General features: G+C 44.2%; 1 protein-coding gene across 2 annotated transcripts; it reads left to right on the top strand.

The window, feature by feature from the left end:
• The first annotated feature begins 634 nt into the window (after positions 1 to 634).
• LOC128684288 (uncharacterized) lies at positions 635 to 2,407 on the top strand. 2 transcript variants are annotated; one of them, XM_053770459.2, is made up of 5 exons: positions 635 to 721; positions 815 to 886; positions 1,189 to 1,863; positions 1,937 to 2,127; positions 2,210 to 2,407. In XM_053770459.2, exons 1-5 carry the CDS (start codon positions 713 to 715, stop codon positions 2,328 to 2,330), a joined length of 1,068 nt encoding a protein of 355 aa, XP_053626434.2. In that variant the 5' UTR covers positions 635 to 712; the 3' UTR covers positions 2,331 to 2,407. The 2 variants fall into 2 exon arrangements, with proteins under 2 accessions (XP_053626434.2, XP_053626435.2); XM_053770460.2 differs by having other exon boundaries at positions 646 to 718.
• Positions 2,408 to 10,046: the final 7,639 nt, after the last annotated feature.

Genomic DNA, 10,046 nt, shown 5'->3' with positions numbered 1-10,046 from the left:
GTTTTGTAATATGTAACCTTGTTAGTGTTCTTAAACAAATAAAACAATACCACTGTAATATATGGTGTGTTGTGTATGAGAATGTATTACCATTGTACTGTATGGTGTCGTTATTATGTGTTAGGGTTAAGTGAGATTCTTGTGCAGCAACCTTTTGTCATGTATCTTTTTAATATATTTCTGTCATTTTGTATCGCACTGTTTTAAATAAAATATTAAAAAAAAACTGCTAAGCGTTCCGTGGACCAGCTCCACACGGACCGTGTTTACATGGTGTCCATGTCGGTTCGCCATTTTGGGTACCTAGGTACACCAACCGCCACCTGGGAACAACAGTGGCAAGCACAGAGAGCGTTCTCCCTACCCGCAGGTTGAGAGACGAATGATGCTGCTTACTACTCCAAGGGTCATTAAGACTGCATGTCACCTCATCAACAGTACTTAAGATTGCTGTAATCCCTAGAATAAAATCCGAAGTACAATTTTAGAGTATATACACCGATAGATATAAACTTCTCGGTGTATATATTCTGTTACAAGGAAGCTATTGAGATAAAGGTTAACAGGGCACGATTAGAGGGGGGGGGTGTAAGGGGGGATTTAATAGGCGAGTCAGTAAGGGAGGTGTTGAGGTGAGGGAGGAGCAGTGTGGTAGTCAGTTTACTCACGACCTTCCTAACGTAATCATCTCTTTGGTGTCTCGCTTCTTACCATGAGTGTGGTTTGTTGTTTCAATTTTATTATACGTTTTGAGAAATCTACTATTAATTCAATGTCCGTCACCGTTTTTAATTTTTTTTTCTTCTACTTTCAGACGGGTCTCTCAACGGTTTTTGTGCTTGTACTGAGCTTATGCTCAACATGGGCTCGAGAAATCTTGCCGCAAGTATGCTTTTATATTTTCCTTTTTAGTTGTGTGTATGTATGTATATATATTATATATATATTATATATTATTCCTTCATGTATATTCCTTTAACTTTTGCACCGTAGTTAAAACCTACTTTAAGTAGGCATGTCTTCTACCCTAATTATTAGAGCAATTACTGCAGTTTCACAAAACAGGTTTTATAAGTCCCTCCTGCGTCGCTTTTAAACTAATGCTACTTTAGGCTGAACGAGTTATTTCATACCTACTCTCACTAAATCCTCATCTTGTGTATATAAAGCATCTCTTCCTCCCAACAGCCCACCTATCTACCTCCACGTACTGGATTACCCATTGATGGCCGTGGAGTCAACATTCCAAGAACCCAAGTTCATCAATCCAACAGGAACGACCTTAATTCCATTAACCGTTTTACTCCAATAAGTGCTTCTGGAAATTTCCTTCACGGTGGCATATCAAATGATGAATTGATCGCCCCTGGCATACAACTTGGTATCAACGATCATTCTTCTAGTCGGCCTGAGCTAACATCGAACAGATTCGGCCAAATTGGCCTGGGTGCAACAAGTAGCTTTGCCACTTCCACCGGTAATGTTTCCCCTTCAGGAGGCATCGCTGTTAACATTGGGGATGCTCAAATAGGGGAATCATCCAGTAGAGTCGGTGGCCCTATCAATGATCTAGGTAGTTTAAACCTTCAAGTTGGTGCTGGCAGAGGATCAGCCTTCACAAGTGGCGATTCTTCCAGTCGGGTCGTAAGTGGTCCAGGTGCTGGCGTCACATTCGGCCAGATTAATGTTCCCAGAGCGTCTGTGGCTGGTCAAATCAACAGGGTGAACTTCTTAATCACCCCAACAGTAACCCAGATTGTGACGATCGACCGCTTCGTAACCCTCACTGACCTGGCTTTCAACAGCGTGGCAGTCACCCTCACTTCATTCAACGTGCAGACTGTCACTGCTGGCACTCGCGTGGTAAGTTGATATTCGTGGACTCTTAGTCTATATTAAATCTTCGTTCATGTACTTAAACTTTGTACACTTCCAGGTTGTAGCCACACCAGTGGACGAACGCGTTGCCCTCCAGACCACTGTAGTCTTAAGACCGACATCAGTGACAATGACTGAGGTGAAGTCTGACTTCAGGGTGGTGACAGAAGTCTCGGTTGACCACGTGACGATCACCCATACATCTTACATCATCAGTCAATATACGTACACCACGACTGCCACTCAAGTGTAAGAAACTCTTCTTTAAATTAATTACTGAATAGTGTATAACTATTTGGACTATAACTACTTACTATTTTTTTTTTTCTAGGTTAACCTACACTTCTACACTGGTAAGAACAAACTTACGCACTGCAAGCACAACCTTCACTGAATATCGCACCGTAGCGGACACTGTTTACGTCGGCGGCAATTACGGCACTCGTTTCTAGTTTATGGGTTACTTTATTTTTAATTGCCTACTTTCCTATCCGGTTAACTTAATGTCTTAATAAATGCTTTACTTCAATAGCTTGTATACATGCATTCCTTATTGACCGCATCCCAATACCTACTTCAGTGTAACTTTTATCAATTTCAGAACTTTTAGTCAATCTCTGCCTTTGTACGTGCTAAAGACAAACTTGGCAAAACTTGAGTTAGCTTCTTAAACCAAATTAAGTCTTGGTTGTGCAGCTTTATTAAAGTTCTCCTGTACACTAACAACGAAGGCTGAAACGCCTAGGAAAATTATAGATTCTCCCTCTCCAGCCTTCTAAACCTTTAGTTGCAGAAACTTTAAGCAAAAATTCTTTATCTTAATGTACGGTAAGCTACTAACGAAACCACTTCAGAACATATTCAGGTTTATAATCCAATCGTTGGCTATGCCTAGGCTCTAACACTAAAAGTTTAAATTGCCATGGTTAGGATCTTAAAGTATTCCTTTCATGTATGGGAATGCGTAAAATACTTTTGCAGTTTCCAGTCGGCATAGTGCTGGGTACAAGCTTCTAGCATCAAAGTACAACATGAAACTGTTTAAAGTATAGATGTTAAGATGCTAAACCGCATTAAATTTGCGTATATATGTACCTTCTACTTGTTAAAAGCTAACCTGCAGTTAGTCTTATAAGTTCCTCTCGAGAGGTTCCTTGACGCTGGTGAGGGGATCATGCTCTAAGAAACTGAATCTACTCTAGTCCCCTGAATTGTACTTAAACTTCCCATTAATCCCCCTCCCACAGGCGCTGTATAATCCTACCGGTTTCACTTAACCCATGACATTCCTTCAATAAGTCAAACTGGGCAGGCCTCCCTAATTTGGGGAAACCTTCCTGTCTCCTAAAAAATTTTCTCTGCTTTTAATACGTAGTCCAAATACTTCAAGCGGTAGCACTGGCTTGCGTAACTTCCAGAGGTGGATGATGCCGGTTTATACCCTTTCGCGATAGTGAAGCCTGTCCACGGGTAATACGAAATTCCATGGATAAAGGTCTAATTCAGTTAAATTTGGTTAAAATTGTAGGGGGGATAATCCCTTTAACGAGATGATGAATTAGACTAACATTGCATTCCCAGACGCTCTGACCCTTGGGAATTTAGGGCTTTGATTAAAACATTGGTAAGGCTAGTCTTGCATGCTCGGCTCGCAAGATATTAACAGCTGGGCGTCCTGTGGCATAGGTAATAAATTGTTAAACATTAACGGTTTCTCCACACCAGACAGCAATAGTCTTTAGAAATTTTTTAAGTCCCTCGATACCAGTGAGGAACTTTATAAATTAGACACTAAGAATCTGACTAGATTAAATTGCTAGATATGCTCTGACTAGCTGGTTGTGCTTAAAGCCAGGAACCTAACGGGCTCGGTTAACAGTAACAAATTAGCACTTCTAGATTACTCGAATCATAATAAGATTGCAAACAAATCATAGTGGGGAATGCAACCCGCGAACAGTCGTGGAACTCCATACCGACGCGCTGGCCACTAGGCCAGCTGACTACAAAAAATATTCGTCCAACTAGGTATTTATACACCATGGTAAGGTTAGTAGACAACAATTGCAGACCACAAGTGCAGGTTGGTAACTAGCTGGCACAGTGGATGAGGCCTGTCTGGAGTTTTGACTTGTCGCGGGTTTTATACCCGCCCATGGTATGGCTTTTACAGTTGTCTCTAGGACAGCCTTGGAAAGAACTCCATAAGAGGTCAGATCACGACTAGAACAGAGGGTTTATTCCTGTCTAGTGAGAAAGTAATTTTTGCTAGAAACGTGTTGCTACGGTTTAACTTCGAAGGAATATAATTTAGACATGTTGAAGTAAAAGGCAGTTATAAAAATTTCCTCTGGTTACTGAATTCTGCGTGTGCCCCGACGCAGAAACAGGAGCTAAGAAAAATTGTCCACTTGCTTTGCTTGTAAAGGAAGCGCTGCTTTTAAGATACTAATTTGAATCTTTGAAACTTCACTGGGAAAGACTACATGATGAATGAAGTAAATTAGGTTTAACATAATCAGCAATTAAATATATGCTAGCATCCATGATTGCTGAGGATAGAGGTACTCTAAGAACAAAAAGGCAGAATGGGCATAGTATCTATCCTGTTCAGGAACATTCTGCTGGATAAAATTACTTGCGGAAGAACAGACCTGAGATGACCATAATCCCTGGTAGTGAATTGTTTAAAATGGGGTGCTAGGAAATAGGGAAACTTGAATAATAATAGGTATGTATGATCGTGGAAGAATGTTACCCGCATCTCGAGTGTATGAAGCGACTCAAGGGGCAGTTACAACGAAAGTAAGATTTAGTAATTTCTTTACACTAGCACATACCCATGCGGGTTTAACCTAAGTGTGCAATCCAGACCTGCACAATAGCAAAATATTCTGTACCTAAGGATCCCCTCAAGGGATGTTGCTTGATGCTGGTGAGGGGCTCTTGATCTAGGGTATTGTATCTGCGCTCCACTTCCAGAATTTAGTCTGGCTTCCAAATCCTCCCTTCAGGTAGTGTAGCACTACCTGAAGTCTGAGGGCAATCCGGGGATCAACGCCCTCGCGGCCCGGTCCACGACCAGGCAGCCTGGTGGATCAGGGTCTGATCAACGAGGCCGTTACTGCTGGCCGCACGTAGTCAAACGTACGAACCACAGCCCGGCTGATCCGGCACAGACCTTAGATATGTCTAGCTCCCTCTTGAAGACAACCAGGGGTCTATTGGTAAGGCCCCTAACGGATGGAGGGAGGCTCTTGAACAGTCTAGGGCCCCCGGACACATTTTCTTATTGTACAAATGGCGCCCCTACTTTGCACTGGGGGGTATGTTGCATTACCTAAGGATGACCAGATGTTAGAGCAAAGGAAAGACCTGTAATATCCAGCAGGAGTAAGTATGCAACCTTGCCGTAGGCCTTTCACTAAAGCCGAAAAAGGCTAGATAATATAAATGGTTCAGTGAAGCGACAATAATAAATTACACGTGTGAAACACTTGGGTATCTTCACTGTGGAGACTTTTCGCCACTACCTTTATAAGCTCCAATATAAAGAATGAATAATGGTATACAGTACAGTGCAACAGCTAGGCGAAATGTTTCGGATTAGTTACCTACACAGTAGGATTCAGTTAAGTACAGAGGATGCAGAAGTTTTTTTTAAACACCATATACAGTATACATATCAAAAAGAAGCGCTAAGCCCCAAGGGCACAGTATACATGGATCTTCACATGTTAACAAATATAGAAAAAAATATAAAATCTAACATTGCCCTACCCTATACAGTAATGCTGCATCCTCGTGAAAATTAAATGTTACGAACAATAGCAGAACTCTATACACTACCCCTTCCCCACCAATTACCCGAACATCCTACACACTACTATATTCCTTTGTCACAACATACTGTAGACACACGCACATAAATGTACAAAAGTACATATAGGCCGTATAGAAACCAGTCCTAGCCAGTGTTGTCACAATAAACCATGAAGTATACCTACTGAAAATTATATACATTATATACATTACAAGTACACATCCTGTAGTATCAAATAACAGGGAATCTACCTCTCACCAAAGACGTTTCAGCATAGATTAAAAGGCAGTCACAACACTCCTAAAATGTCCGGCGCATCGCCTCACCCCTTTCTGCATGACTACGAGACATATTACAAAAACAATCCATGCCTCTACAGGTGCAAAGCCCCTGAACAATTTCCCTACATGCAATGTTATGTTTAGCATCAATCTTGCATCTATTCCAGCCGTGCTACCGACGACCGTACCTGTTTACCCAAAACCAGATATTAACGGAACATATCCATACAACTTAACCGACCAATCACCCTATGACATTGTCCTCTTCGCTTCCGGGCCGAGAGTATCTACTGCGCAGACGCTCCTCAGTTGCCTGACTGCGGTTGTGTGAGGTGGTGTTTGCGCCTCTGCTGACAAAATAGGAGAATTACCTTTTGTCAACATGGCGTTCAGTCATAGATGCCGGATCAATACTGTTGGTATTGAGCTTCTCCAAGGGGCAGTTTCGCCTATTTCAGCAAAAGACTTACTACCCAAGATCATCAGAGACACGTACGGCAATCAGGATGGAGAGTTATATGGGGTAGCTTTAAATGGAGCCCATAGATTTTTTTTGTGAAATTGCTCACAGCAACGATCTATAAATCGTTGGTCAGTTGTTTTCAGGATGCGAGTCTCGACGCTATGCCAGCTGTTCGTGTGAGAATGATTGACGTATCCAGGTATTATACATGGATCAAGCTGTGCAACGTTCCCTTTGAGGCGGATGAGGAAGATATAAGAAGAGTTTTCGAGAAACATGGGACAGTTCACTTGGCCCAGTATGGTACGTGGGTGACGGGAGTCTGTGGGTCTGCTGGAAGGTACTTTTAACCTGAAAATGACTGTGACACCCCATACCGTCCTATGCGTTTCTACAGGAATTTAGGACACAGGTCATGGTTTCGTATGCCGGGCAAAGACGTACGTGTCGCCTATGTGGGGAGTATGATCACATAGCAGCAACATGTGGGAAGCAGATACGAGCGCCTGGTCCAGAGGCGGAGGCGGCTGCTCCTGCTTCAGTGGTGGCAGGTGGGAATCAACCACCTGAGGGAGGGCGTGGTCGTCTATGGAATGAGATAGTGGATGAGGCCCTCAACTAGTCAACTGGCCCAGACTCTTCCAGTGGAAAATGATGAGCAGAAAGTACAGGAGAAAGTGTTAGAAACAGAGGAGGAATTGGCTGAGGTGTTGAAGACTTTGTCGCCGCCTGAGGAGGCGGAGGTGTCACCAGGATCAATGAACCATTGTGTGGTGGATGTAGAGGTTCATCGTGAGGCATCCCCAAACCAAGTTATGGAGGATGGGATCGTCACGAGGAAGAGGGCTGCTGCGTCGGATTCGGATGATGTCCTGACGCCAGCGCAGTGGCCTGGGAAGCAGACTGGGGCGGAAGGTGAAGATAGAGGTGAAGGTAGTGGTGGCCACGACAGGAGGCACCGGAAGAAGGGGGGGGGGTAGAGAGGGAAGTGTGAAGGTGCCAAGTTGAGTTTTTTTTTATTTTATTTAAAAACACTACAAAACAAAATTATGAAACCTTGTGACCAAGGCCAATACATACAACATAAACCTTACTCCATACTGGCATACGATGTTCTCCCATCACAATTCCACTATATGGTATATACACATGGAATAAATTACATTTGCGATAAACATATCGCATTTGAACAACTGTATTAACCCTATGGGCTAAAACCAGCTCCATAAGCACAAACCATAAAAATGCCCACTCCCTCCTAAATACATAAAGCACTGCATAATACCTCTGTTATTAAGACGTATATCCACCACATGGGTAGGGGCAAAAATACAATATTCAATGATAAACATGAACTCTACCTGTCGCAACACCAGGTCTTTGAACAAAGACCCCATGTATATTATTATTATTATTATTATAATCAAGGGGAAGCACTAAACCCGTAGGATTATACAGCGCCTATGGGGGGATGGAAGGCATTCAGGCTTAATTCAGGGAACTGGAGCACAGATCAAATTCCCTAGATCAAGAGCCCCTCACCAGCGTCAAGGAGCCTTCCTTGAGGGGACCCCATGTATAACACAAAGCAACACTAAATTAACTTCCCCCCAAAAAAAAATATCAGCCACTAGCACAATGGGTTCATCATACAATAGTATAGGCACCATGCCAACTACCCCACTCGTCCCTCCCAATGGGAAGGCATACCCACTATCTCGTATGATGCTGTATAGCCCTTGTGGCTTAGCGCTTCTTTTTTATTATAATAATAATAGTATCTCATATCATTCGTCTCTCAACCCTTGAGTGGAGGGGACGTGTGCTGCTGCTGCCCCCTGGAGTTGTCTGGTGGCAGTATTATTTTCACAAACATGGCGCAGGCTAGCCGGCGCCGGATAAATACTGTCTGCATTGAATTAACCAGTGGAGCTGTAATGGGGCCATCAATGGAGTTGCTTCTGCCTGCAAGTATCAGAGATACCTACGGAATAGCCAATGAGGAGATTTGTGGACTTGCAATGAAATGTACGAAGAGGATTTTTGTAATAAAATTTAGTTCGGCGAATGTGTATGAGGCAGTGGTGAATAAGTTTCAGGAAGTGGCCATACCAGTTAATCATGCTGAGACGGTGAGGCTGCATGATGTATCCAGCTATTGCGCCATATGGGATAGCAAGGAATGTGCCGTTCAAGGCGGATGCATCTGACATCCGGTTCACTGTGTAAATACGGCACAATACATACGGTCACTGCAGGAAGGTGGTCAGCTGGCTTGTATATGGGGATACCTGAGGGTACATTCTCTGTCAAGATGACGCTCAGACATCCTGTTCCATCGTACGTGGTGATGGAAGATTTCAGGACTCAGGGTTTTGTGACATACGCTGGGCAGTGACGCACTTGCCGTTTGTGCGGGTCATATGATCACCTGGCTGCACAGTGTGAAAGACGACGCGGTGATAAGAACCAGCAGCAACGACGGGATGTGGAGGAAAGGAGAGAGGATCAAGATCAGCCGTATTCGACTCTGCCTCAGCAGAGTTTTACATGGAGTGAGGAGGTTGAGAGGGCCGAAGAAAAGGAGATGGCAGGGGCTACGCAGGGGGACATCACTTCCCTGGACGTTGTACAAGTGCTGGATGAGGTCATCGCAGAAGTGAATGGTAGCGATGCGGAAACGTCGATAGTGTCGACGTTTGGGAACATTTTGGGCAATGAGCGTCCTTGTCAGGATGTTGGTACAGACCTGGATCATGGGTCTGCAGTTGAGGAGGGCGTGGTGATGCCAGCTCGGCCTGAAGTGTGTGATAAGGATGCCCAGTTGGTGAGAGCTGTGGAGGTGGAGGTTCATCATGGCAATGCGCTGGATGACTTGATGCAGGTCGAGGGTTCGACGCGTAAGCGCGCAGCAGTGCTTTCTGATTCTGACGACGTGCTTACGCCCGCACAACGGCCTGGGAAGAAAACATGGGCGGATGCCATGCGGAGAGGTTCAAGTGGCACTCAGGGGCAGGGGTTGGGTAAGTGTGCCCAGAAAGGGGGGGGAGGGAAAAGGGTGCAATGAAGCAATCAGGTGATAAGTCGGTAGTGTCAAGAGGGAAACCCCCTTTGTCGGTTTTAAGTGCCTGATATTGAACATCAATGGCTTGAGGTCTCAGAGAAAGTGTGAGTGGTTTAGGTAATATTTGGTGCGTCATGATGTTCACATTATGTTCTTGCAGGAGCACAATTATAGACCGGGTTATGAGTTGAAGGTGGATGGATATAATGTGTATGTTGAGCATGCAGTCAGATTGAAAGGAGGTGTGGCCATTTTGGTGAAAGAAACTAGCCTGTTGGTTGTCAGGCATAGTGAGGGGGGAGAGGGGAGGGTGATTGATGTGGATGGGTTATGGGGTCAGGTACAGATGACGTTGGCGTGTGTGTATGGCCCGGCAGAGGGAGATGTAAGGGTAAAGAATAAATTCGTGAGGGACGTTCTGGTATGTTATTTGCGTGGATTGCCGGGGGTTGCTCTGATAGGAGGTGATTGGAACTGTGTGATAAGGAGTAAGGATGATGAACCGAAGGGGGCAGGGCATTGTTTGAGAATATTGGG

The sequence above is a fragment of the Cherax quadricarinatus genome, chromosome 4 (genome assembly GCF_038502225.1).
Source record: "Cherax quadricarinatus isolate ZL_2023a chromosome 4, ASM3850222v1, whole genome shotgun sequence".
In the NCBI taxonomy this organism is placed as follows: Eukaryota; Metazoa; Arthropoda; class Malacostraca; order Decapoda; family Parastacidae; genus Cherax; species Cherax quadricarinatus.
Note: the sequence above shows the minus strand (reverse complement) of the source record. Positions and strands in the feature narration are given on the sequence as shown.

Coding starts and splice junctions, on each gene's coding strand:
- LOC128684288 (XM_053770459.2), top strand. Junction 887..1,188: donor CTCGAGAAATCTTGCCGCAA/GTATGCTTTTAT, acceptor TCCTCCCAACAG/CCCACCTATCTACCTCCACG. Junction 2,128..2,209: donor ACCACGACTGCCACTCAAGT/GTAAGAAACTCT, acceptor TTTTTTTTCTAG/GTTAACCTACACTTCTACAC.